General features: G+C 43.9%; 1 protein-coding gene across 4 annotated transcripts in view; it reads right to left on the bottom strand.

Moving 5' to 3' along the window:
* The window catches only part of LOC147620808 (ABC transporter C family member 2-like), a 72,603-nt gene that overhangs the window by 37,610 nt on the left and 8,410 nt on the right, over positions 1–26,583 (bottom strand). For 3 of the 4 annotated variants that reach the window (XM_086825078.1, XM_086825076.1, XM_086825075.1), the window contains exons 4-8: positions 26,191–26,362; positions 25,030–25,144; positions 1,605–1,685; positions 1,452–1,476; positions 1,323–1,379 (exon numbers count right to left, since the gene is read on the bottom strand). In XM_086825078.1, coding sequence (XP_086681204.1) covers positions 1,323–1,379; positions 1,452–1,476; positions 1,605–1,685; positions 25,030–25,144; positions 26,191–26,362 — 450 coding nt within the window. The remainder of the gene's footprint in view (positions 1–1,322; positions 1,380–1,451; positions 1,477–1,604; positions 1,686–25,029; positions 25,145–26,190; positions 26,363–26,583) is intronic. The other variant, XM_086825077.1, reaches the window with a different exon arrangement.

Here is a 26,583-nt window from a genome sequence, read left to right on the forward strand (position 1 = left end):
AGCGCAAGCACTGGCTGCAATGGTTGCATCATCTCCATAATGACCCTCCAAATCAACCTATGATGCAATCCCAAATGACAATGTCTGACTGCTTGAGGAAACAAAAAAAACCATACCATGCTGATCAATAACATCGGCGAATTCCAAGCACAGAAAGGTTAAAGGCCTTCCTTGGCTAGGATAATGCAAGAGGCACTTCAAACACCCTACTCCAATGAATGCTCTCCAAGTCCAAAGTCAAAGGGTTTCCCTGGTTTGGGGGGGCGGCCCGCGACCAATGCAGGTCATGTAACAAAGCTTTCCAGTCTTGAATGAGAGCAGTAGCATAGGGAGAACCCGTGATTTTTCCATTACAAAGCGCACATAAACACACATACGTAAATACATACGTATTGTATGTGCATGTGTGTGTGTGTGTGTGTGTGTGTGTGTGTGTGGTTGTATGTATGTTGCATGTATGGTTGTATGAATGCATGCATGCATGTATGTATGTACATTTCTACAAGTGTACTGTACCTCCCATTTGAGAATCCGAACTTCCAAAACTCCCTCTAAACCCACACTGTTCACACGTTTCTGAAGGCCCTGACAACCCTCACATGCAGTCATTGCCCTTTTGCCAAAGGGCTAGGCGGGAGGGGGGCTAGGGAGGTTGGGCAGAGCAAACAGATGTGAGCTACAATTAGGCGAAGTAAGCCACAGTGGGAAGCAATAGGGAAACTATCAATTGAGTTCACTGGACCGGCCTTGTGCAGCTTCAGCAATGTTGGTGTGACCTGAAAGGCAGCATGGCCTGTAAACACCATGGCACACATGCAAGCGCGTGCACACACATGCACAAAGAGACCTTCCTCTGTTCACTCAACAGCGTTGGTGTGACCTGACGAGTAGCATGACCTGTAAACACAATGGTGCACATGCACGCGCAGAGCCTCCCCTCTATACACAAGCATGTCCCCTAAAAACAGTCGTACCCAACATTTGCCTCTTCTGTTCCACTGAACATTTGTCAAACTCTTGCTCTTAATTTACAGTCCACAACCTTCTTGCCCACTCTACTCACAACATATACATTGAGTCAAGTATACAAAAAACTCATGCTAAAAGTTTTTGAACCAAGACCACCCACTACAAGGGGGTCTCATGCTCTTAATCTTTCATGCCATGGATAACAATGCTTTTGGACCACCATTGTTTTTCATTCTCTTTTTGTACGGAGCACCTATCATGAGCTGTGTGACTGAACTCACAATCACTCTAAAAAACACTCTGAGGTATACACGGATATCTACAGTAGCAAGATGATCAAGAATATGACTTACCTCAAGAAGCAGATTCAAGAAGACTGGCCCAACAAATTGAGCAGCATCATTTCCGATCTGCAAGCAAGAAAATCAGTTTGGTGCACTTCAAACAAAGAAGCCTACAGAGCAGATCCAAGCACCCCTTACCTTAAAAAACCCACCCAGCCAAAATCTGTGTTATAGCAGAAAGAAGATAATCAGAGCTTGATATACAAGAACTCACCCAAACAAACCAAAAAGAAAAAAACATGATATCACCCCCCCACACACACACACAGGACTTCCATGTATTTGAGCTACCTGCGTCCATTACTTCTGTGTAAAGCCCTCAAAAGCCAAGGTTTTGATTTGGTAAGCTCTTTCTCCCAACTCTCTTGGAAACTGCAAAGTACACATCATTTCCCACCTTGAAGGAAGGCTATCAAGCAGAGAGGATATCCAAATTTGAGTAACATGTGATTGGGGAATTGAAGGCACATGCTGGCAAAAGACAGGTGCGTGTAGCATGGGTTGGTGGTTTGGGGGGGGAGGGGGGGGAGGAGGGGTGTGCACTGCAGTCAGATGTTGATTAGTTTGCCCTTGTCAGTCGACAGTTTTTGGACGCAGGCACATGTTAAGAAATGTGGTGTTGTGGTTGAGGGGAAGCATGGTCCTTAAATGTTTGGGATGGCAAGGGTTCATCCAATTTAATGTTTATTTGTATGCTTCTTTGGTTCTAAGGTTATTTGGAGAGAAGTGAATGTAAAGAGGGTGAAAAGGTTCAGAGATTTCTTGATGTAAGAGATGATGTAATCTTGGATAATGTTAATGGACATATGGGTTGTCACATGGGTGAACAAGGATTTAGGAATTTGATAAAGATATTCAAGAAGAAGATTGAGGGATGTATTTGGCATCTTTTTATGTAATTCTCTTGGCTATTGAAGAGCCTCAAATTCAATGAGATTTAATGGTGTGTGTTTTAGTATTTTCATTATGATTATTAGTACTTGCTGCTCAGGTGCACTTTACTTAATCCTCTCTTAATGAGCTTTCAATCATGGAATTATGATCCACCCTAGTTTGCACAAATTCAAGTTGGTTACCCTAATTAGAGAAGAGTGGAGCTTGGTTAAGCAAATGATTCTTTCATTAGAGAGCTTAGTGAAGCAATTAGTGTGATTAGTCAGCAGTAGCTTAGAGAAAGAGCTACTCCATTGCAAATCTTAAGAAATCAAGAAGAGAGGAAGGTGTCCCTAACAAGAGTGCAACAGAGGCCAACAAGCTCATTGGTATCGGAGCAGCTGTCTTCAACGCAAACAGGTCACCTGAATATCCACCTGTGACATACAGCAAAGATGGCGATCCAGGTGCGTACGGTCGGGCAGGGTCATGGGTGACCCACACGTATGAGCAACTATAACAGGCCGACATTAATGAAGGTGGCCGACCAGCATAGAAGGAACATATATATACGTGCATATCCATCTGCATTCTCTCTGTTAGGCATCTACACTACACATCTACAGAGCGCTTCTCTGTGTGGCATGGCTGGCCAAGGAGATCTTCGCAAGAGCATGAGCTGTAAATTGATGTATTCGTTCTCAGTCATCTCTTGTACTTAAATTCCAGTTGTAACACTTTCTTCTACATAATGCAGAACAAAAGTTTTAGGACTCCTGTGTGTGATGTGTGTTGATTCCACTTCACTCTTCTCTCAAACCCTAACACATAGGCACAAGTGTTCTACAATTGGTATCAGCACCTAGGGAATTGTCAATTTTTTTATTTTCATCAACAATGTACATTGGCTGCTTAGTTAGGGTAGAGCCCTAGTTCCTAGGAGTGCACAAGTTGGGGTTGGGAAAGGTCACTATTTGGGTCCTCTTAATCACTTGCGTGGGTTGGCTGCTTGGTTAGGCCTAGAGTGTGCTTTCCTACCCAACACACCTTGCCTCATGGTTTTAACTTTTGACCACTAAATGTAAGGCCCCTTCTAGTGGGGGAGTGACATCAACCTGTCATTTGGTGAGGAATTTGAGGAGCTCGAGGCTCTACTGCAAGATTTATGTCACATGATAGTGACTAAGAAGTAGGCTTCCCAAGAGGATTCTTCACAGCTATCAAAGGAGTTGACAGTAGCAACAGAGGTGATTTCTACACAGATGGCACCACAACAAGACATGTCAGTGGATGTGTCTTCACCACTAGAGGTCATGCCAAAAGACGAGTTTTCATCCCTTCATCGGCATGCATATGGTGGTCCATATGCGGTGTTTCACGGGTGGCTGGAGTTTAGATCTAGAGTGTTCTCTACAGGAGGCAGTTTTGCTAGATCTTGGTTAGGAGGATATTCTCCACTTGGAGGAGCAGGCTTCTTCAAAACCATAGAATGTGTGAAGGAGATGCATGTGTGTGTGTGTGTCTCAAAGTTTTCTAGTGTTGAGCACACACCAAGGGTGCTGCATTGCATCAGGCCACAGGCATGAACAGAGGAAGTTTCCAACACGGTCTCTGAGGGAGAATCTTCACAGTGGTACACTAGGTGGAGAATCTTTGTCTTCAATGATGGTTGCTTCAATTTCTCAGCTAGTACAAGAGGACTCTTCTCACCTAACGCTTGCATTGGGTAGATCAAAAAAAGGAGATAGAAAATCTTGAAGTATAAAGCTATAAGAAGTATTTTTCATTGTAGTGGGATGAAAGTGGGGTTTTGTCCTTACACAAAAAAGGAGATAGAAAATCTTGAAACCATATCAAACATACAAGAACCTTGTTGGTGAACGGTAGAAGGTTCATGACACACATTTCTTGGAGACTCTACTAACAACACCCGGAGTTTTTTCGTCAATGTTTCAGTGGATGTAATACTTGGAGTACGTTCAACAGGGAGATGGTGGTCTAGACAATGGATACAGATTTGGTATGTTCTTCCTTCGACATGCATTGGAGCTGGTGTAATCAGGTATTGTGATCCATCTAAGTCCATACATTAGTGGCTAGCTGGAGTATGGATGGTGGAGTTTTGTCAGCCATTCTTTGGAGTGCTCTTCACATGGGCTGCCGGAGGATACTCAGTAGCCTGCACCATTTCTTCATCGACGGTGTTGTTGCTGATTCCACCGCCTCTCTTTTTTGTTGAATGTTGCTGCTGCACTGAGAATGCTGCTCTTGCTCGTTAAGCTAACGACTACCGCTTACAGCTCCTCTCTCTCTCTCTCTCTCTCTCTCTCTCTCTCAATGAAGGCCAAAATCTTGTTGATGTAGAGGCCAAAGAGAGTGGGAAGCATATCACTAGCAGGTATCCTTGTTTCCATACTACTTTATGGTGATGACATTGTGCTTATTGCAGATTCTCCATAGGCTCTCCAGAGGCATCTTGACACATTACAGGACTTCTATGCACAGCCGGATCTCACAGTAAACCTTGGGAAAACCAAGGTTATGGTCTTCAACACATCCCCTCTTTTCACATCTGGACTGAGTTTCACCTACATGGGCGGATCGCACTCATATGTGTACTTGGGAGTCACTTTTATCGGACCAGTCTTCTCGATGAGCCATGCTACAGAGCCTAGACGGATGCAAGGGTACGCTTCTCTTGCTCTTATGGAGAGGCAGTGCTTCCAGGCTCATTTCCAGGAGCTGAGGACCAAAATGTGACTATTTGACACCTTGGTCACTCCTGCATTGATGTATGGAGCACCCTTTTAGGCACCTGATCTCAAAGTGGTAAATGGCCAAAAGATGGAGAGGCCCATATGATACACAGAAAAACATCAGCCCCACGTGATATTCTCCAGGCAAAGTTTGCTACAGCACCCATGGTAGTAGAGGCACTCTTCCAGACAGTCACATACATTCACAGGATCAATGTCATGGCCCCCTGGAGACTCCCAAGGCTCGCCCTACAGTCCTCCCAACAGCTAGCAGCAGATGTGCACAAGTCATGGTATAGCCGAGTATGCACTGGTTCATGAGGCACAAACTCAGGCTGGATCACCTCCCGCCACTCTAGTATGACCCGGACTCCCATTCATTAGGTTGTCTCAGACTGACAAGAACCAAGTGATCAGATATGATTTATTGGGACTATACATACAGGATACCAGGATCACAACACATGAGCCACTCTCACACAAATGGGAGTACTACATGGATACTTTCATGAGGATTACAGAGGATGGTTTCATACTAAGGGCCAAATATCTTGACATATACATGTCACATGCCATGCAGATTGCAGTGGGCCAGTTGCAGGTGTCATCACACCACCTAAGGATAGAAACAAGGAGAGCCATGCGGATACCTCGTGAGGAGAGGATATGCACTATATATGTCAGAGGTAGGTCGAGTCAGAGGAGCACTTTATATGCAGGTGCACCGTGTATTATGAGATTCAAAGGAGGTTCCACTGTCTCTTGAGAGATTCGGACCCTTATCCAGGATTATGGATTCTCCAGATCAACAGTGCCTGGGCCTCTTCCTACTAGAGCTTCATCACCACAGAGACTCACTGATTAATCTCGTGGGAGACATCCACCCCGGCCCCAAGGAAACCATCACTCAATTCTTGCAACCACAAGAGGACGCCACGCCAGCCATGGATGACATAACCACAGCCTCATCAAGCCACACATTTTTGAGTACCTAACCAAAGCCAAACCCCACTCTGGTGTGACTCTAGACACTATAGAGCGAGCCCGACATCCAAACTCCCTGGAACTCGCCAACAACACAAATATCAGCCCCACCTTTAGGAGATCTTGGCAAAAAGCCACATTCGCACACCCAGTAGATCTGCAAAGCCTTCTACAGACTACCCACATGCTTGATATCCTTGATGGCCCCCTCCTCCTACAGAGGGGTTAGCTCCATAGGCTGTATGATGATGATGATCCCATTTTGTATCATATGGCTCGGATTTGACATTCCCAGCTCATGGCTCTTGTCCTTGTTTTCTTTTGTACCATGATGAGATTACATGGACATTATTGTATCACTTTTGGTCTCATAGACCCATTGGGTCTTTTGAAGACATTTAATATAACTCTCTCTCTCTCTCTCTCTCTCTCTCTCTCTCTCTCTCCTCCCAGAGGACGATAATACATTCTTCTTCTTCTTCTTCTTCTTCTCTCTCTCTCTCTCTCTCTCTCTCTCTCTCTCTCGTGGTAGGTGAGCCGATTTGCTTTATTTCTTTGCTTACACTGATGGTGTAGAACACGTGTCCCTGTGTGCTAGGGTTTGAGAGAAGTTGTTGGGCAAGCTTCGTGCATCTTCTCTGTCCCAAGGCAGCTTGTGTACTTACAAGCAAGCTTTTGAATGGGCAAGACAACAAAAGCATCATCAACACAGAAGCTCCCCTTTTGTTGAGTGCACAACAGCAACCCTACTCCCAGCATAGCTTCAAATGCAACAGTAGCAATCTCGGCGCCTGTAGGCTACATTCATGGCAAGCACACCAACCAACCAATCCTAGTGTTACATCTTGACAGGGCTAGGGACGTGTACTAGCTAAGGATTAGGATTAGGGTTAAGGCTTAGCTAGGGTGAGGGGACCTGGAAGGTTCACACATGGGCTAAGGACGCTAGCAAGATGAGGTCTAGATTAACTAACAACTTATAATTAATAGCCTAGGGCTAATAATGGGGACAATAATAGCTAGGTTATTGCTATATAAGTGACCTTGGGGGCACTTATGTGTCATGTGCACACACATGTACATGCTTTTCTCAGAGGCTAACTCTAAGGAAGCAACAAGATAAAGAAGAAAAGATCATAACAAAACCAGATTTTTGGAGCATAAACTGTGGAGCATCTTGTGGAAGGACACAGTGGCTGTCGGCCAGAGAATATTCCTGTCGGCTACAGCATTTATGAGATTTATTTGTCAAGGAGCTGGCCAACCGACAGTCGGCCAGTCCATGAGGTGTTCTCAAGCCTATATAAGGCTTATATGCTCATTGTTTCATTCATTCCACTCCTTTTGAGTTAGGTCTAGACATAGGACTAGGGATACGGTTTGTCAACCTTTTCCAGAAGGCAGCCCATGGCTGCAAGGGATTATGTACCTTTTTGTACCATATGAAATACTGAATTTCCAGCTCTCTCTCTCTCTCTCTACTCTCCCTTCTGTCTGTATTTTTGCATCAGCATGTTCTAGATGGTGTTTAGGGCTGAAAGAAGACTCTCAGAGCTTCCGCATGTAACATTGGTATCAGAGCATCAAGCTCAGCAAGGCTATATGAAGGTGTACAAGTCCAAGGTACAGGAAAGTGCACAAGTATGAGGCCCAAGGCAAGGAACAGAAGACAAGAAAGAGCTCCCAGGAGGTTGGTTGGTGGTGTTCCATAAAGCCCAAAGGGGGATGGCAATCCTGTGAGCCAGGAAAGGCTTCCGGGCAACGGTTCCAAGGGAGGATGATCCTCCAAGGGGTGGAGTGAGAGTGCCAAACTCATTTCTCATGAATGAAGACCAAGACGATGTTCAAAGACAGGGCAGGAACGGAATGGGGACGGGATGGAACAGATGCATAGATCTTATTCAAAGTTAGAGTGGATTTGGAGACCGAGCCGAGCATTCAGTGAAAAGGTTGCCAGAGTAGGAAGGATGACAAAGGGACTCCAGGAATAGAATGGGATGATGACAGTCATCCAAGAAGCAGATTGGAATCCCATCATCAAGTTTAGCAGAGGGGGGTGTCATGTGCACATACATGCTTTTCTCAGAGGCTAACTCTAAGGAGGCAACAAGATAAAGAAGAAAAGATCAGAACAAAACCAGATTTTTGGAGCATAAACTATGGAGCATCTTGTGGAAGGACACAGGGGCTGTCGGCCAAGGAATATTCCTGTCGGCTACAGCATTTATGAGATTTATTTGTCCAGGAGCTGGCCGACCAGCAGTCGGCCAGTCCATGAGGTGTTCTCAAGCCTATACAAGGCTTTTGTGCTCATTGTTTCATTCATTCAACTCCTTTTGAGTTGGGTCTAGACATAGGACTAGGGTTCGGGTTTGTCTACCTTTCCAGAAGGCAGCCCATGGCTGCAGGGGATTATGTACCTTTTTGTACCATATGAAATATTGAATTTCCAGCTCTCTCTCTCTCTCTCTACTCTCCCTTCTGTCTGCGTTTTTGCATCAGCATGTTCTAGATGGTGTTTAGGGCTGAAAGAAGACTCTCAGAGCTTCCACATGTAACATTATGAGTTACTGAGCTATCCACGTGGTATCCACGCAGTAGACAGGAGGGCTACTAGGGGGGTGCAAGACCTCATGGCCATGGAGCTACAAGGTGGGTTGTTCCGCCTAGTGGTATGGGATGCTAGGTTGGGGTCATCAGTACCATGCAGACTCAAGGCAATCCTTAGGCCTTGGGGTGGTTTGAAGCACTGAACCTATAGTTGGGTGGTGAGTCGCTAGCCACAATCTATCACGGTCGTGTGATGCATACGATGTCAGGTCTATTAAACATCCTTAGGGTTTCAGTTCTAGATCAAATAATCCTTAGGCATGGTTTGTGGAGACCTTACATTGGTATTAGAGCAAGATCTACGTACACCACTTCGAAGCTCTTGATCTCCGAAAGCTGCAAACTTCGCTTCAACCCTCTCATCCACCCTCAAATCCTTTCTCTGGCCTTTCACTTGTTTCCAGCCCGTAACCCATCACCGTTCTATCACTACTTTTCTCAAAGTTAGCATGCACGCTTCATGTGCACCAGAGATATATGGAGTCACCATCACTGGATTGTAATTCCGTGCAAGTGCTCTGGCAATAACGAGGAGTTGGTCACGCTGATGACTTTGAACAAGTGAAGCCATCGAGATGGCTAGGATTTTACTCGGCACCAACAATAAGGCTAGAAGATAAACACGAACGCGTTATCCAAGATGCCCAAAGGGAGGATAATGTTCGGTCCAAGGTTGTTGGGTGCTCCATGCCTTCACCAATCGATGACCATAGGGTTGTCAACTGGTGTCAAGAGGCTTTTGCTAAGTGGGATGCAACCTAAATTCGCACACATTGGTTTGTCTAGGAATGGCTCAATGGTCTTGACTTCACAAAACCTAGTTGTGACGCTTATTTTCAAGTGCTTTTTTTGTAAAACCCCTAATTAATTTTTCGAGGTCTTTGCCGAACAGTGGTGAAATCTAATTTGCTGCATGCTCTTACTCTTCCACATGAGTGGATATTACATTTTAAAACGGTGAAGAGATCATACCTAGTTTTACCATGAACCCTTCATGTTAGCCAAATAGCCACTAGGTGGCAGGAGACACGCAGGCTTGTCGAAAATTGGCATAAACCAAGACAGAGTGTCAAGTTAGGCAGTCTTGTAGTAATGGGCATAATACAACATGCCTAGGCCAAGGTTTCCGGATGGCTCATAGACAGCCAATAGAGCTGACTACAGAAGCCAAGGAGAAGGATTCAGGTGTGAACATGGTAGTATCTTTCATCCTTCACTTTGCATGGATTAGACTGACCCTCCAATTGACCTAGGGTTTGACCTTGGTGTTCAGCTAGGAATTGGTTGCTTCAAGGCTAGGTTGTAGGGAGGAAAGTTGGTCATTCCACCTATGATCGTATATACCATCATAAGGCAAGATGAATCTGAACTTATGAATAATTTTAAAAGAAAGAAGAGAATCACTAAAAACAAACAAATCAAAAATAAGAAAGCTTAATATAGACCATAGACACTCAAGAAGAAATAATAATAACTTGCAAAACTAGACAAATACATAACTAGATCAATTATCACACACACCCACATGCACACACAAATTCTTTATTGAACCACAACAAAATAATTTCTAACAAACAAGCTAAACAAATTTTGAATGACTAATTAGCAAAGACAAAAGAAACTTTAAATTACTAATTCACTAAAACAAAACAAGCAAAGACAAGAATACAAAAAGTATGAACTTTACCTCAAATATCATGCTTAACGGAGGTCCATCTACGATCATGCTTAACGGAGGTTTTATGTGGGGTGTGCTCTAATGGTATGGGAAGCCACAGTGTATTCCCCTATAGGACCTCTCGAGGCTCCGCGGGTTTCTTTTCTAGGACACTCTATGCTTTGGCATAATTAACCTCTGGTAATTGTGAGGAGAACTGCTCGTCTTTGGGTGACAACAAGATAAAGGACTTTCTTAGTTGTCTAAGCATTGGGATGTTACTCGTAGGGTGACAAGTTTTATGATTCATCACACTCTCTCATGATGGCCAAATGATATTGATGCATGAGGCAACCTCAGAATTGTACATAAGAGAGATGAGAAGTTTGGAACTTCTCGGTCTTAGACTGAATGTTTGACCACTTTGACGGTTGGACCGCTTGATACACTAACTTTGTATATGTTGTTAGATCCCACAATGGTCAAAGATACCCCAAGGTGGACGTAGTTCCACAGCGTTATTTTGATTCATCACACTCTCTCATGATGGCCAAATGATATTGATGCATGAGGCAACCTCAGAATTGTACATAAGAGAGATGAGAAGTTTGGAACTTCTCGGTCTTAGACTGAATGTTTGACCACTTTGACGGTTGGACCGCTTGATACACTAACTTTGTATATGTTGTTAGATCCCACAATGGTCAAAGATACCCCAAGGTGGACGTAGTTCCACAGCGTTATTTTGATTCCAGACTTTGGAGACATGCGCATTTTCCGCCTATTTGATGGGGTGTAACCCTTGGACATGTTAGAGGTGGAATAAGTTATAACCATTGTCCTTCAAGATCTCTATTAATGGGATTGCGTGGAATTTTGGGAACGGTTGTTCGAGGACATGGGACATGCACAAAAATTGATGGGCAGTCTTATGCTTGCCCTAAAGTAGACATGAGTATCTACCAGTTATACATGAAAACACAATCTCCGCTCACTCTTAGATGAGGATTTGACGAGAGAGATCTTGTGGTTGGAATATTGTACTAGAAGTACATGGCACTAGGACTTGTTGTATTATGACCATTACTACAAGATTACCTAACTCGGCACTCTATCCCGACTCCTGGATTAAGTCAATTTCTGACAAGCATACCTACCTCCTGTCACTTAGTCGCTATCCGGACAACATGAAGGGTTCATGGGTGCATTAAGTAGACTAGTGTTTGCAAACAAGTAATGCAAGATGCCACTTGGTATGACATTGAGTTATGTTGTGGGTCTGTACTAGGGTTGTTATGGTAGAGCTTGTTGCACTTTTAAGACTGGATGTCCTATTGGGATTCAGCTCTTGGTTGAGAGCTAGATTGATAGTAAGCAATTGGATGTTTGTAGCAAGGTCTACAAGAGAAGTCTTACGCTCGTCTAGATAAGAGATAGTAGACTTGAGTAGATGCTATGGACAGATGTCCAGATCCGAGAATTTGCTTACATAGGCTTGTCTCCTTAAGCATTCACAAGGATGTGAATTGAACTCGAGGGGGAAAATATGTTACGTCCCAAAAAGCCTAGGGTTAGGGCTAGCCACGTGTACTTATCGAGGATTAGGGTTAAGGTTAACCCAAGATTAGGATTAAGGCTTAGCTAGGATGCGGAGACCTTGAGGGTTGTTGTGGTAGTGCTTGTTGCACTTTAAGATTGGATATCCTATTGGGATTCAACTCTTGGATGAGAGTTGGATTGACAGTAAGCAATTAGATCTTTATAGCAAGGTCTACATGAGGAGTCTTACGTTGGCCTAGGTAAGAGGCACTAGACTTGAGAGTAGATGCTATGAACGGATGTCTGGATCCAAGGATTCGCTTACTTAGGCTTGTCTCCTTGTGCATTCACGAGAACATGAGTTGAACAGGAGGAGGAAAGTATGTTACGTCCCAAAAAGCCTAGGGTTAGGGCTAGCAACGTATACTAATCGAGGATTAGGGTTAGGTTTAACCTAAGATTAGGGTGAAGGCCATAGTAGTCAGACACTTCAAAAAATGCGTTTCAAAAACATTTCATACCTTTTGAAAACGTTTCATACAAGGGGAGGGAGTACTATCCCAAAAAATCATATATATGCAGCTTTATTTATGTTGTCTTAATAAGCAGCTCATAGAAGCTATAAAACATGCTGCATTTACACATAAAAACAATGTTAAGATTCAAGAATCAAGCTTCAAGTTACACATTACATCTACTGCTCAGTTTGGGCAGGGACGTTCGAAATGTTTTGTAAGTTTCGTATAAAACGTGTTTCATACCTACTATGGTTAAGGCTTAGCTAGGGTGTGGAGACCTGGAGGGTTGACACGTAGACTAAGGGCGCTAGCAAGATGAGGTCTGGATTGGCTAAGAGCTTATAATTAATAGCCTGGGACTAATAATGACTAAAAGCTTATAAATAAAGCAAAGGTAATAATAGCCAAGTTATTGCTATATAAGTGACCTTGGGGACACACTTATGAGTTATTAAGGTATCCATGCAATAGACACGAGGACTACCAAGGGCATGCAAGACCTCATGGCCATGGAGCTGCAAGGTAGGCAGTTCCGCCTAGTGGTATGCAACACTAGGCTGAGGCCATCGGTACGAAGCACATTCGCGGCAATTAAACCTAAGGCTCAGGGGTGATTCAAGGCACTGAACCTATGGTTGGGTGTTGAGTCGCTGGCCACAATCTATCGCGGTCATGCGATGCGTAGTGGGTCTATGAAACCTCGTTAGGGTTTCGGTTCTAGGTCAAATAATCCTTGGGCTTGGCCAATGGTTCCCACACACCTAGAGCAACCAACAACAAATGTCATGACAGCACACTGCACCATGGGCTTGGTCTATGGTGCCCACTAGTGACAATAAGCCCAACTTGTAGTCCCTAGCCTTTTCAATTATTTTGCATAGGATATCTTTTAGTCTAAGATCAAAGATGTAATCCACCACCAAATGCCATAAGCAGTGATGTCATCCCAAAAATGTATCCAGTCACATTGAGTGTACCTCTCATGGCTATATAAGCCCTATCTATTGACACAATGCAATCAAGTCTATTTTCATTATGAATGGCTCGTTTTTCTTTCCCCCTTAAATTTTAACACGATATGAAGAGCATAGATTCTTATTACCTTTAGACTTCTATTTTGGAGCTTTCTAGAGGATAGGCCTTTATTACCCTTTAGACTTCTATTTTGGAGCTTCTAGCTTGGTGTTTTCTATTTATTATCCTTTTGGAGTTTTCTATTTATTTTGCTTTAGGACCTTACTATTTCCTTGTTTTTTGCAGCACGCGCCAGCCAGCCCACAAGACTCCTTTCTATTTCCTTTTTGTACCACACGCCAACCCACAAGACTTCTTTCTATTTGCTTTTTGCAGCTCCCACCATTGCCCCATCATTTGCACGCATGCCGCCTCTATCTAGTCCTGCCAACCGACACCACTATGCTCTGTGTCTAGGTTCAACCGCCCTTTACCTTGCTTTGCCTCTCCACGCTGAGCTGTCCAGAGCTTCATCCACAATCTGTGCACAGCCTTGCACCCGCCTCCAAAGTGGTCGCATACATTTGTTGGCCAACACCTCCTTGTTGCTGCCCAACGCCGCCCAATATTGTTGCAAGGAGAGTGAGGCTGCTGCTCTGGGTAGAGAGGGGTAGCGTGTGCTTCTAGATCAGGCTGTTTCTGGATAGCACCTCTACCAACAGTAGCACTGCTGTGACATTTTGTTGACGCTTGACATATTTATAGCACCTCTACCAACAGTAGCACTGCTGTGACATTTTGTTGACGCTTGACATATTCAAGCCACTGTTCCTCTTCGAGACCCTGTGCCCCACTGGTCTGTGCTGAAACCGATCCCATCAAGTGGGAATAGACTCCATTGGACACCCACAAGCGTAATAGCACAACTTAATATCACAATTTGAAATGGACAACTTAATAATAACTGAAAATTGAAATGAAATAGATGGACACTAGCACTAGGGCCAGAACGGGCCGACCCCCCCCTCAATATATGTAATATTATTGGGACTATTTAACAAATACAATGCTCCATGGGTTCAATGAACCAGATGATGTCCATGTACAAATGAATACAGTACCAAACAAAAGGCTCGAAGTAGATGTTTGAAGGAGAGCGACCACTTGAGTGGTCCAGTCTCTACGGTCCTATGCCTTCACTGGACTCCGCGGAGAGCGCTCCACTGGTGTTCCAGGACCACGAACAAACAGGCGCTCCCGTACTAGCGCCTGGCTCTCCCGATCTCAGCACCTTTGGACCGTGGTTCTCCAAAAGCTTGGACTACCCGGCACCGAACGGGTGTTGCCATAGAGAGAATCCTTTATCAGATTTACAACAAAGTTCTTTACTTAAATCTGAATTCACTTACTTGTAGCTTGCAAATGGAAGACCAATACCCGAGGTGTCTGTGTGCAGCTACTAGTGATGGACACCAAGGCACAGCAGCCTGTCGAAGAGAAGGTGGAGGAGCTGCCTATGTTGAAGGTGTAGCCACCTACGAGGTGCAAAGCCACCTGTAACCGCCTATGGATGGAAGGTGTAACCTCCTACAGAGGAGCACAGCCGCCTGCTGTGGAGGAGGAGTAGGCGTAGCCGCCTGCAAGTGGAGGATGAGGAGAGCAGCCGCCTTTGGAGAGGTAACGCCTGGCTGTAGGAGCACAGCTGCCAGCTGAAGAGGAGAAGGTGGCTCAGCCTAAAGAGGCGTGGAAGAGCAGCCGCTGCTGGAGAGGAAAGGGAACACCCGGCTGCCTGCTGGAGATGGAAAACCTGCTGGAGATGGAGCATGCGCAACCCGCAGCCGTCTGGCTGCAGTGCACAGCCGCCTGGCTATAGGAGCACAGCTGCTGGAGATGAACACACAGCCGCCTGCTGTGGTAGGCAGCACAGCCTGTTAAGAACAGTCACCGCCTGGTTATGCAGAAACACAACAGCCTGAAGTGCAGCCGCCAGCCGTCTGTGGAAGAGGAAAGGGGGGTGGCGCAGCCTGAGGAGATGGCCGCCTGCTGATGATGGACACACAGCCGCCTGCAAAAAGAGCGGAGGTGGCGCAAAATCATGTGTATCCTCTTGGGGTGGTCGTGGTGCTTCCTTTTGTAGAGGTTGGAGAGGAGTAAACAACCACAGCTGGCCGGCTCCCCACGTTTGCATGGGGACGGCCAGCTTCATGGTGTGGTGTGGGTAGGTGACCATGCACCCACCCCCACACACACAAAGGGTTAAGTGTGGCTCCCCACCTTGGCCCATATGTGGGTGCCCATAGTGGGTGCCCACTTTTAAGTGAATGTGAACTTACAACCTTATAACATTAAGGGTTAGAATTAAAACTATTAAACCAACAAGTGCAATACACTTACCACCTGTTCACACGCAACAAAACTCGTCAGAAGACAGAGCAAACTTCACGACTCACTCAAAATAATCCTCATTTACCCACTTTGCATCAATAGGCAAATAATTCTTGAACTTCACAAGGTATCTCCTGGAAAGCTTTCCTGCAGGTAGCTTTCGCTCCTTGTGAAAGACAATCTGTTCTGGCTGGAGGATCTCCTCAAGCTCATCAATCTCTGGCGGATCTTCTGTGATGACAGGCTCGTCAGGATCTGGCACCACATATTTCCGAAAAAGACTCACATGAAATGCATTGTGAATCTTCCAATGACTAGGTAAAGCAAGCCTGTATGACACTTCATTGATCTTTTGAATCACCTAAGGGTCCATAATAGCGAGGAGAAAGCTTGGGATATGATCCTTCTCGTCCTGGCCTCTTCCGAAGCCGGGCCTTCTCAAATTTCAGCAAAACCCAATCACCTTCTTTGACTTGCATGTCCCTTCTATACTTGTCATCAGCCATTTTATGCTTATCTTGTGATCTTGCAATGGCTATCCGCACTTGAGTAAAGGCTACTTCCAAGTCACGAACATATTCATCAGCTGCAAAAATCTCATCCTTTGTACGAAGGATGGGTGGCAAAACCACTCTGCCATAAATAATCTGAAACGGAGCCTTTCCCGTGGAGGCATGGATCGTATTGTTGTAGGCAAACTCAACAAGTGGAAGATACTTCTCCCATGCAATCTTTTGATCTGCCACATAACACTTCAACAAATTCAACACGGCTGAATTTGCAGCTTCACTTTGGCCATCCGTTTGGGGATGATAAGCTGATGAAAACTCAAGTTTAGTATCCATGTTATCAAATAAAGCCCTCCAAAAGAGGCTCGTAGTCCTGGGATCTCTATCCCCAACAATGGATTTAGGCATACCATGATGCTTGAAGATATTAGCAAGAAAAAGCTTTACCATATGATCAACTTTAATGGTTTTCTTGACGGGCAAGAAATGAGCTTGCTTGCTAAACCTGTCCACAATGGTCCAAATAGCATCATTCCCAGGCTGGGATCGAGGTAAGTCCATAATAAAATCCATAGTAATACTTTCCCAAGGTTGCGAGGGAATAGGCAATGGCTGAAGCAAACCTGGAGGTTTTTGCCTGTCAAATTTCACCTTTTGGCAAGTAATACATGCACGTACATAAGCCTCAATGTCTTTACGCATGCTTGGCCAAAAGAAATATCTCTCAATCATGCGTGTAGTGGGCATGATACCTCTATGACCAGCATAAGGTGGAGCGTAACATTCCTCCATAACCTTTGGACGCAAATCCTTCACCACACATAGGCAATTATCCTTTATAAGATAACCCTTGTTAATAACATAAGAGGCATGTGAATGACCAGCCATCAAATCAGTCCATATATGGCAAAAATCAGCATCCAAATGATACAAATCTCGCATAGCAAATAAGTCCCCATGAGAGGCCACTGAGACTGCAACTACATAAGGCCTCCTGGATAATGCATCTGCCACCACATTTTTCTTTCCTGGAGTATGCACAATCTGAAAATGAAACATGGAAAGAAAGTTTGCCATTCTCATCTGCTTCTCCGAAAGCTTTGTTTGAGATAGAAAGTATCTCAAGCTTTGATGATCTGTCTTGACTACGAATTCAACCCCAAGAAGATAATGTTTCCATATCTTTAAGGCATGAATTACAGCCAAGAGCTCTTTCTCATAGATATCCATATGAAGCTCAGCAGCATGCAAACAACGGCTCTCGTATGCAACTGCATGCCCTTCTTGATTTAGGACAGCTCCTATACAGTCGCCACAAGCATCACATTCTACTGGTTTTCTTCTTTGTGAGATCATGTAGAGGGGTGGCTATCATAGCAAAATGCCTTATGAAACGCATATAATATGAACATAATCCCAAAAAACTACGTACTTGATGTACATTTTGCAATTCTGGCCAATTCCGGATGGTCTCTATCTTTGCAGGATCCATTGTTACTCCATCCTTGAATACAATGTGACCCAAATAATGTATCTCTGAAAGGAAGAACTCACTTTTCTTGGCATTAATGAAAAGTTTATGCTTCCGCAACTCTTCGAACACTGTGACCAAATGAGTTCTATGTTCCTGCTCATTCTTGGAGAAAACCGAGATATCATCAAAGAATACTCCTGTGAATTTGCGATGGAGTCGGAATATCCTATCCATCATACGATTAAATGTGGCAAGAGCATTAGTGAGACCAAAGGGCATCACCAAAAATTCATATAATCCAAAGGCTGTCCTGAATGCAGTTTTATGGACATCTTGTGGCACCACTCGTATTTGGTGATAACCACTCTTCAAATCAAGTCGGCTGAAACAAGCCGAACTATCAAGCTTATCCAAAATGTCATCAATACGCGGAATTGGGAATCTGTTCTCGATGGTAAGCTTATTTAAAGCTCTATAGTCCACACACATGCGGAATGATCCGTCCTTCTTTTGAACAAGAAGCACAGGAGAGCAATAAGGTGAGGAACTGGGCTGAACCAAACCTTTGTCTAAAAGTTCATTTACTTGCTTCATGATCTCTTCTTGTTGTGCGGCACTCACACGGTATGCGGGTTTGTTAGCTGGAGAACTACCTGGCACAAGATCTTTACGATGATCTTCGGGCCTTTGGGGAGGTAATTCACCTGGCAATGTATCAGCAAAACAGTCATTGAATGCATGAAGAAAATTCAGCCTATCATTAGTCATAGCATCCACATTTTGATGACTTGGTACAATGCTATCACGAACAAAAACCAACTACGCAGAAAGACTCTTTTTGATTGCTTTATTAATTTGGATGTGAGATACAAGTGGGATGGAATCCCCTTCTTTGCCAGCATCAATGAAATGCATGCGGCCTTTATGCATAAAAGAAATCATGTTGGTCTTGTACTCTTTGCGGAGCTCAAGCCTATGATGCCATGGCTTGCCCAACAATACATCACATCCATTTAGTGGTGCACCTAAGAAATGTTCATTATCAAGGTAGCCCTGGATATGTATGCGCAACTTCCCTATCAATGGGGTAACCTGCACCTCTTTACTAACAAATGCAGCTTCGGCTTCAATCTGAGGTCCCATGTTCTCAACCTCAATACCCAAGGCAGCTGCTGTTTGTATGGAGATGAAGTTATCGGTTGCACAGTTATCAAACATGAATAAGGCGGGCTGATCCTTGATTTGACCCCAAGCCTTGCATACCATCCGCTCTTTTGCATCATGATTTGTGTTGCACATCGAGAACTGCATGTACATTGGCCTTGGTCTGCTTGTCCTCGTGCTTTGGTTTGCGGTCAGGGCATTGTCGAAACATGTGCTCTTTGCTGCCACAAGAAAAACATTTTTCCTCCTTGGCATATTGCTCTCTTTGCTCCGGGGTCAAGCCAAATTTGTTCTTCTTTGGGCCCTGATCTTTAGATGAGGTATTTTCAGCTCTACGTCCCTTGTGGGTCTCCCAGAAGTTCTTTTTAGGTGGTTGTCCACCTTTTTGTAGATCTGGGACAGCCTTGTCTTTCCCCTTTGAACCGCTTTGATCCTGCTTAATTTTGAGCACCAATTGCTCCGTAGCAAGAGCAGAGGCTGTGAGCTGTTGCAAAGTATGTTTCGGGTGTAATTCAATGCCCAAACGATAAGGTGGTTGCAATCCAGAGCGAAACTTCCTCTTTCTTTCATCCTCAATGATTTGCATAAAAGGAGTTACCTCCAGCAGCACTTTCCAAAACTTGTTGACATACTGTTGCACGCTTTCATTATCTCTTTGCTCAAGTCTATCCCACTTTTGGGTGAGAGTTTGCTCCGCATTTAGTGGCAAAAACTGAGCATAGAATCTGTCCTTAAATTCCTTCCCGGTGCAAATGGGATCCTTGGTGATCTTTTCAGTACCTGAAACCGCCTATGGATGGAAGGTGTAACCGCCTGCAGAGGAGCACAGCCGCCTGCTGTGGAGGAGTAGTAGGCGTAGCCGCCTGCAAGTGGAGGATGAGGAGAGCAGTCGCCTTTGGAGAGGTAACGCCTGGCTGTAGGAGCACAGCCGCCAGCTGACGGGGAGAAGGTGGCTCAGCCTAAAGAGGCGTGGAAGAGCAGCCGCCTGCTGGAGAGCAAAGGGAACACCCAGCTGCTGCTGCTGGAGATGGAAAACCTGCTGGTGAACAAGCGCAGCCTGCTGGAGATGGAGCATGCGCAGCCACCAGCTATAGGTACAGCAACCATTTGGCTGCAGTGCACAGCCGCCTGGCTATAGGAGCACAGCTGCTGGAGATGAACACACAGCCGCCTGCTGTGGTAGGCAGCGCAGCCTGTTAAGAACAGTCACCGCCTGGTTATACAGAAACGCAGCAGCTTGAAGTGCAGCCACCAACCGTCTATGGAAGAGGAAAGGGGGGTGGCGCAGCCTAAGGAGATGGCCGCCTGCTGATGATGGACACACAGCCGCCTGCAAAAGGAGTGAAGGAGGTGGCGCACAATCATGTGTATCCTCTTGGGGTGGTCGTGGTGCTTCCTTTTGTAGAGGTTGGAGAGGAGTAAACAACCACAGCTGGCCGGCTCCCCACGTTTGCATGGGGGCGGCCAGCTTCATGGTGTGGTGTGGGTAGGTGACCATGCACCCATCCCCACACACACAAAGGGTTAAGTGTGGCTCCCCACCTTGGCCCATATGTGGGTGCCCATAGTGGGTGCCCACTTTTAAGTGAATGTGAACTTACAACCTTATAACATTAAGGGTTAGAATTAAAACTATTAAACCAACAAGTGCAATACACTTAGAATGTGAACTTACAACCCACACACACAAAGGGTTAAGTGTGGCTCCCCACCTTGGCCCATATGTGGGTGCCCATAGTGGGTGCCCACTTTTAAGTGAATGTGAACTTACAACCTTATAACATTAAGGGTTAGAATTAAAACTATTAAACCAACAAGTGCAATACACTTACCACCTGTTCACACGCAACAAAACTTGTCAGAAGACAGAGCAAATTTCACGACTCACTGGCATGCGTCCCTGCTCAGTAAGTGGCACGTAAAGCAGGCAAACACAAGAATACAAGTCATGCGAAAACAGTTTCAAACATGCAGAACATGAGTGCATGTGCAAATAGTATCATGGACATATCTCCGGTTCATGGAACAAGTACAAAATATCTGTCGGGCACAAAAATGGCACGACATAAAACATAAATCCTGGTCTTCCTATGGAGTGACAGTCCCATAGGTAAAACACTGTTCCAGGCACGAGCCTCCCTATGGAGTGACAGTCCCATAGGCAAGACACGGCACGAATACTGGTCCTTCCATGGCGTGACAATCCCATGGATAGAACACAGTCCAGGTCATACACGCGTGGCACTAGTCTGGCTCCCGTCCATGTTAAGCAAAAATACTGGCCTCTTCACATGAGACACCGGCCTGGCCTCAAGTGAACGAGACTCAAAACTCGAGATGGACCAAATGGTCGGCCAATTGGTGACATGTGCTCTACTAGTGACCATAGCTACTCTCCCTAGCTTGCCACCACCCTTTTTGCAGCTCGTGTGAAGTCTTCTCGCACACAAATACCACTATCTTCCAGAGCCCTTGACTTCAGCCAACGCTCGACTACGTACTCCCGAGTGTAGCTCTTCAACATTCCTTGTCATCCTATTAGCGCTGCCTCACACACATTAGTGGTGGTTGTATGAATGGAATCCTTCTATGCACCTTATGCTGCAATATGTTTAGATACGGTTACCAATGCCTTAAAGGTGTTTGCAAAGAGGATCGCTGAAGATGTCAACAAAGTGGTGATGATGATGGTGAGAAGATATTAGCAAGTGGAGTTCTCCGAAGCTTATGAAGGTTCTCTACATGGTTCATGCCACCTATATGTATTGATTGTGTTCGTGTTTGGTTATCTCTTTATGTTGTTTGGTACTCTAGATCAAGTAATTTCTATGATTGCAACCACCTTTGGTCACCTATGATGTAGACCATGTGGAATGTATGGTCTGTTTGGTCCTTCTTCCTTGTTGTTGTCCTACCCAAGTGGCACCCCTGACTGGCCTGCTGGACCATGAGTCCACGATTTCTCCTTAACACAGCAGGAGAGATAGTCCTTGAGAAAGGTTTGTTGGAAGCAAGGCCATATCTCTGGTTGTATGTGTGTACCTCATCTGGCAGGTGTTACCTCAAGGAAAAGCAAGAGAAGAAAAAGAAGAAGACTCACATTGTCTAGGCAAAGGAAAGCCACTTTGTGGCAACAGGTGGCATTGAAGACTTTGATGTTTCTTATGCATTTTAACTCTTTTGTACACTCCCTTTTTGGATTATAAGCCTTTGTTTTATCCATTCCCTTGATTATTGTAAGAGAAGAGTACACACACCCTATTGTTATAAAAAAAGAGGAGTCTCTATCTCATTGTTTCGAGGAGGATAGTTGTAGGCTAAATCCATGTATTGAGTCTCTTTCACAAGTTTGTCTTAAGGAGGGGTTTGTTGGTAATAAGCCCAACTTGTAGTCCCTAGCCTTTTCAATAATTTTGCATAGAATATCTTTTAGACTGATATCAAAGATGTAATCCACCACCAAGTGCCATACGCAGTGATGTCATCCCAGAAATGTATCCAGTCACATTGAGTGTACCTCTCATGGCTATATAAGCCCTATGTATAAGAGCATTTGACACAATGCAATGAAGTCTATTTTCATTATGAAGGACTCACTTTTCTTTCCCCCTTAAATTTTAACACTCACACACCTAGGGCAGCCAACAATAGATGTCATGCCAACCTAATGTACCATACAACCTTCTTCAACCTCTCTAAAGTTTAGACTAGAGAGAGATGTGTGAGTAGTCAAGAAGAGGTGGCAAAGTTTTCTCTTTCTTTCGTTTGCTTTGTTTATAAAAATACCTATAAGACGAAGGAACCATACACACAATTGTGAAAGAATTTAAAGATAAGGTATTGTTCCCACACCTATTCACACACAATTACAGGTTGGTCACACACTCATGGGCTTTTTGGGGCTTCTCACATGGGTGAATTTGATAGATCTCTCACATCCTCTAAAACGTCATCATGGGTCTTAACGTCTTTAGATATTTGCGGCAGATTCTTCTTTGCATTGGGCATCTTCAACTTCTTCAGCAATTGTTCCCTTGTATTTTGTTGTGAACGTGCTAGATTGAGCCATAGGGAGTGAACCATTTTTTGAATGATATGTGTCAAGAGCAAGATTGGTCTCTCAAGCTCACTAAGAGCGAGTATGTTGTAAGGACACGGCTCCTACCTATGTTGTGTCCGTCATGTTTCACCAAACGTGTAAGATTGTGCGCACGCACAGACGTGTCACACCAAGGGGGAATGTTGAGAAATGTGATGATGGCAAATGTTGTGGTTGAGGGGGAGTATGATCCTTAAATTTTTGGGATGGAAAGGGTTTATTCAATTTGATGTTTATTTGTATGGTTTTGGGTTCTAAGGTTATTTGGTGAGAAGTAAATGTAAAGAGGGTGAAACGGTTGAGAGATCCCTTGATGTATGAGATCATGAATCTTGGATGATCTCATTGGACAAGTGGATTGTCACATGGGTGATTGAGATGATTTAATGATTTGATAGAGATATTCAAGGAGAAGATTGAGGGATTTATTCTGGATCTTTTGATGTATCTATCTTGGTTATAAAAAGAGCTACAAAACTAGTAAAATTTTACCGTGTTTTTTAGTATTCTCAGTATAATTATGAGTACCTAGCTGATTAGTATGTACTTTGCTTAATCACCTTAGAGTCTAGCCAATGAAAGGAAGGAGATACCATTCTCTAAGGCTATAAATATGTATTCATTTTCTTTAGGGAAACAAGTTATATAACTCATAGAATCATACCATGTGTCTCTAAATTCATGTGCTGATCAATGCTGTCTTTTATCATTACTCAATTCATTTACTTGTATACAACATGAAAATATAGGGTTTAGGAAATCCATCTGTGTTTATTTATCTTGCCTAGTTTGGCTCTCCTTTTGGCACTATAATGCTTGATACTCTCAACGCAGGCAACATGATTTAAAATTGTATTAGGTACAGCTTCTCAACTCTATTGCTAAGCCGCTCATCAAACGTTAGCTCGAGATTCGTACCCAAAGGGGAGAACAAGGCTTGACAGTGGACTGCTGCAATTTCGCATACCTGAAAACATGCGACTAAAGAAGGGCTTGTTGCTCACAAATAGTGGAGAATTCGAAGAAACTTTCCTTCGCAAAGTTGTAGAGGACATCAACATCTACTTGCTCATAGAGGTATTTATGCAGAAATTTTCAAATTAGTGCATTTAAAAGAAAATTTGTAAGAGCTTTGGCAAGCTAGCTGGCTTTTCCCCAACTAGCAAGCTGGTCTAGAAAATTGGTTTGGTTCCAACAAACAAGCTGGCTGTTTTTTTTTTTAGGGGCACGCTTATTCTTCCTAGCGAGCTACAACAAGCTAGCTGGTTTCAAGTTCTCTCTTGACAGAAGAATGGCTGCACCACTTATAAGTGAGAAGTTCATGGGGAAATAATTTCCATGAATAGCAGATAAAGACGAGACTCAAATTCATGGAGACAAGCTAATGGGGGGTCATCGCCATCGGAACCGAAGAAGAAAATGATAAATGGGCAAATAAAAACGAGAGTACTTGCAATTATGAGCTTGAGTAATTCTGATGCATATGTTCATCATGTGGATGTAAACAAAATAGCAAAAAAATTGGTGATTCAGTGGAAAAGCTAAAAGAAAGGAGACATTGGCCTAGTATTAATGTGTGGATGTGATGAATAGGGTGATTGGAAAATTATAATAGAGGGGTCGATGATTTAGGAGAAGGGGAGAAAGAATGAAAGAAAGAAAGAAATATTATTTCACGTCTACTGAAAATTCAATAGGTCTATGAGAACAAAAATTTGGTACATATCATCCATGTGTAAACTAAGGTCACAAGACATGGAAACAAAATAAGACCGCGTACTACACAGTCCCTGCATGTACAAAGAATCAATGAATCAAGGAGAGAGGAATTGGAATAGAAAGGAGATGCCTTTCTCGGAGGCTAAAAATATGTATTCATTTCTTTGATAAAAACACCTTTATTGTGTTAATTTCATCTCATCATATTATTTGTCTCAGAACTCATGCGTAGATCAATATTCAAATGGCTTTCTTTATCATTACTCAATTCATTCAGCCCGTCCACTAAGAAATTTAACACTCTAAAGAAATTAAGCACTTTATGAAATGAGGGGTTCAAATATGAGTGCTGATTGCAACTGTGCATGAATGGCCTTGATAATAGATAACATGCAGAGATAATACTAAAATCCCAACATGCTCTATGATCCAATGCAATGCAGTAAGGAAAATTTTTGAACTCACTGACACTTACTTGTTATAAAGAACATCCGTCTGATCCCATTCATCAAGCTGCCAAATATCTGAATCTACTAGAGGTTTTTTGTATCCCAACTTCATCAATGGAGTCATCCAGTTAAAAAGAATTCCTGCAGGATACATACACATATAAGCCAGATACTTGATAAAGTGAGTGTCATATCCATCCAAAATCCACGTCAGCAAGCTGTATGATGTTACATCGGCAGCTGCAAGACTCTAAAGAATGTATAGACAATGCCACAGCAGCATCCATCACAATAAGCCATGAAATGGTGTTATTTGGTCTCATGATCATTATTGTGCATACAATTGATCCAGCTATGCTACTCCAGAATCTGGCAAACACTGTGTCCTGCTGAATCTAGAGAGCAAGGGTCTCAGCTAAGCTTCATTTTGTCAGTCTCTAGTGATGGTGATGGTGATGGTGATGGTGATGGTGATGGTGCACTATGTTAAAAAACTCTTTTGTCTTAGCAATTGTTTGCTCAAGAATCAGCACTAGTGTTCAATCATTTCCAGGACTTAGCCAGAGGGCATACAGCTCTAAATTCTATCATTATCACATGCATAGCAGTTCTCTCTTAAGATTCAGAGTATGTGATGACTTCTTTCAAGCAGCTTTCTACAGCTAAACCATGTGCATACTTTCAGCACCAGCCCCATTGCCAGCCCTCACTATTTTTCATCATTTGCACTTGTTACCCAGTCTAGGCATGCAAATGTCCAAGCATTGCCTGGCCTCACTAATTTTCCTCGTTTGCACTTGTTACCCAGTCTAGGCATGCAAATGTCCAAGCATTCTCCTCTTCAAATCACAAAGCTTGATTTCCAACTGTCTTCTATTCCCATGAATAGTCCACCTAAATCATTGAAGAGAAAACTGTCTCGAGCCATCTCTTGATCGGCTGTGCATAAACCAATCGGGTGTTCTTACGGCTGGAGAATCTAGGTTGTGCATACCTTCCCCCCTTGCCCAACACCACAAAGAAGCTGACTTGTGGTAGAGCTCGTAACAAAACTGTGGCTAGCCTCTGCTGCTTGGCTGTTAACTAGCTTTAACTTTGTGGCTCTAATAAACATCAAATCAAGACAAGTCCATTAAAAAATACTTGAAAAGATGCAGAGTCGAAGGCAATAATAGCGGTGTACTTACTTGAAAAGATGCTTGCGCGTCGCTCTGGAAAAACCTCCTCTTCTGCAAGCAGAGGTTGGTAGTCTGTACTGCTTTCTATGTTAGTCTCACTGTCTGCAGCTGGAACTGGAGTGTAACCCTCATATGGTCTCATATCTGGGAAGTAAAAAACTACCAGCAGAACAAAAACAACCTGCAACACAAAATTTAGACTAAAGATGAGCAGAAAAAGGAAAACAAAAGAAGTGGCCAAAATCATGGGAGTAGCTAAGGCCAAATAAGAGGAAGAGGTGTGGATGGGAGTGCCAATGAGCAGGTGGCCAACTAAAAGGAGGATGTCTTTAGCAGGATCTTCTCAAACCATGGAAGCTTGGGCCGCATGCAAGCCAGGAGCAGCAGAAGGGTGAAAGAAGG

This window comes from Cibotium barometz, chromosome 31 (assembly GCF_041138505.1).
Source record: "Cibotium barometz isolate CiBa-2024 chromosome 31, ASM4113850v1, whole genome shotgun sequence".
Lineage (NCBI taxonomy): Eukaryota > Viridiplantae > Streptophyta > Polypodiopsida > Cyatheales > Cibotiaceae > Cibotium > Cibotium barometz.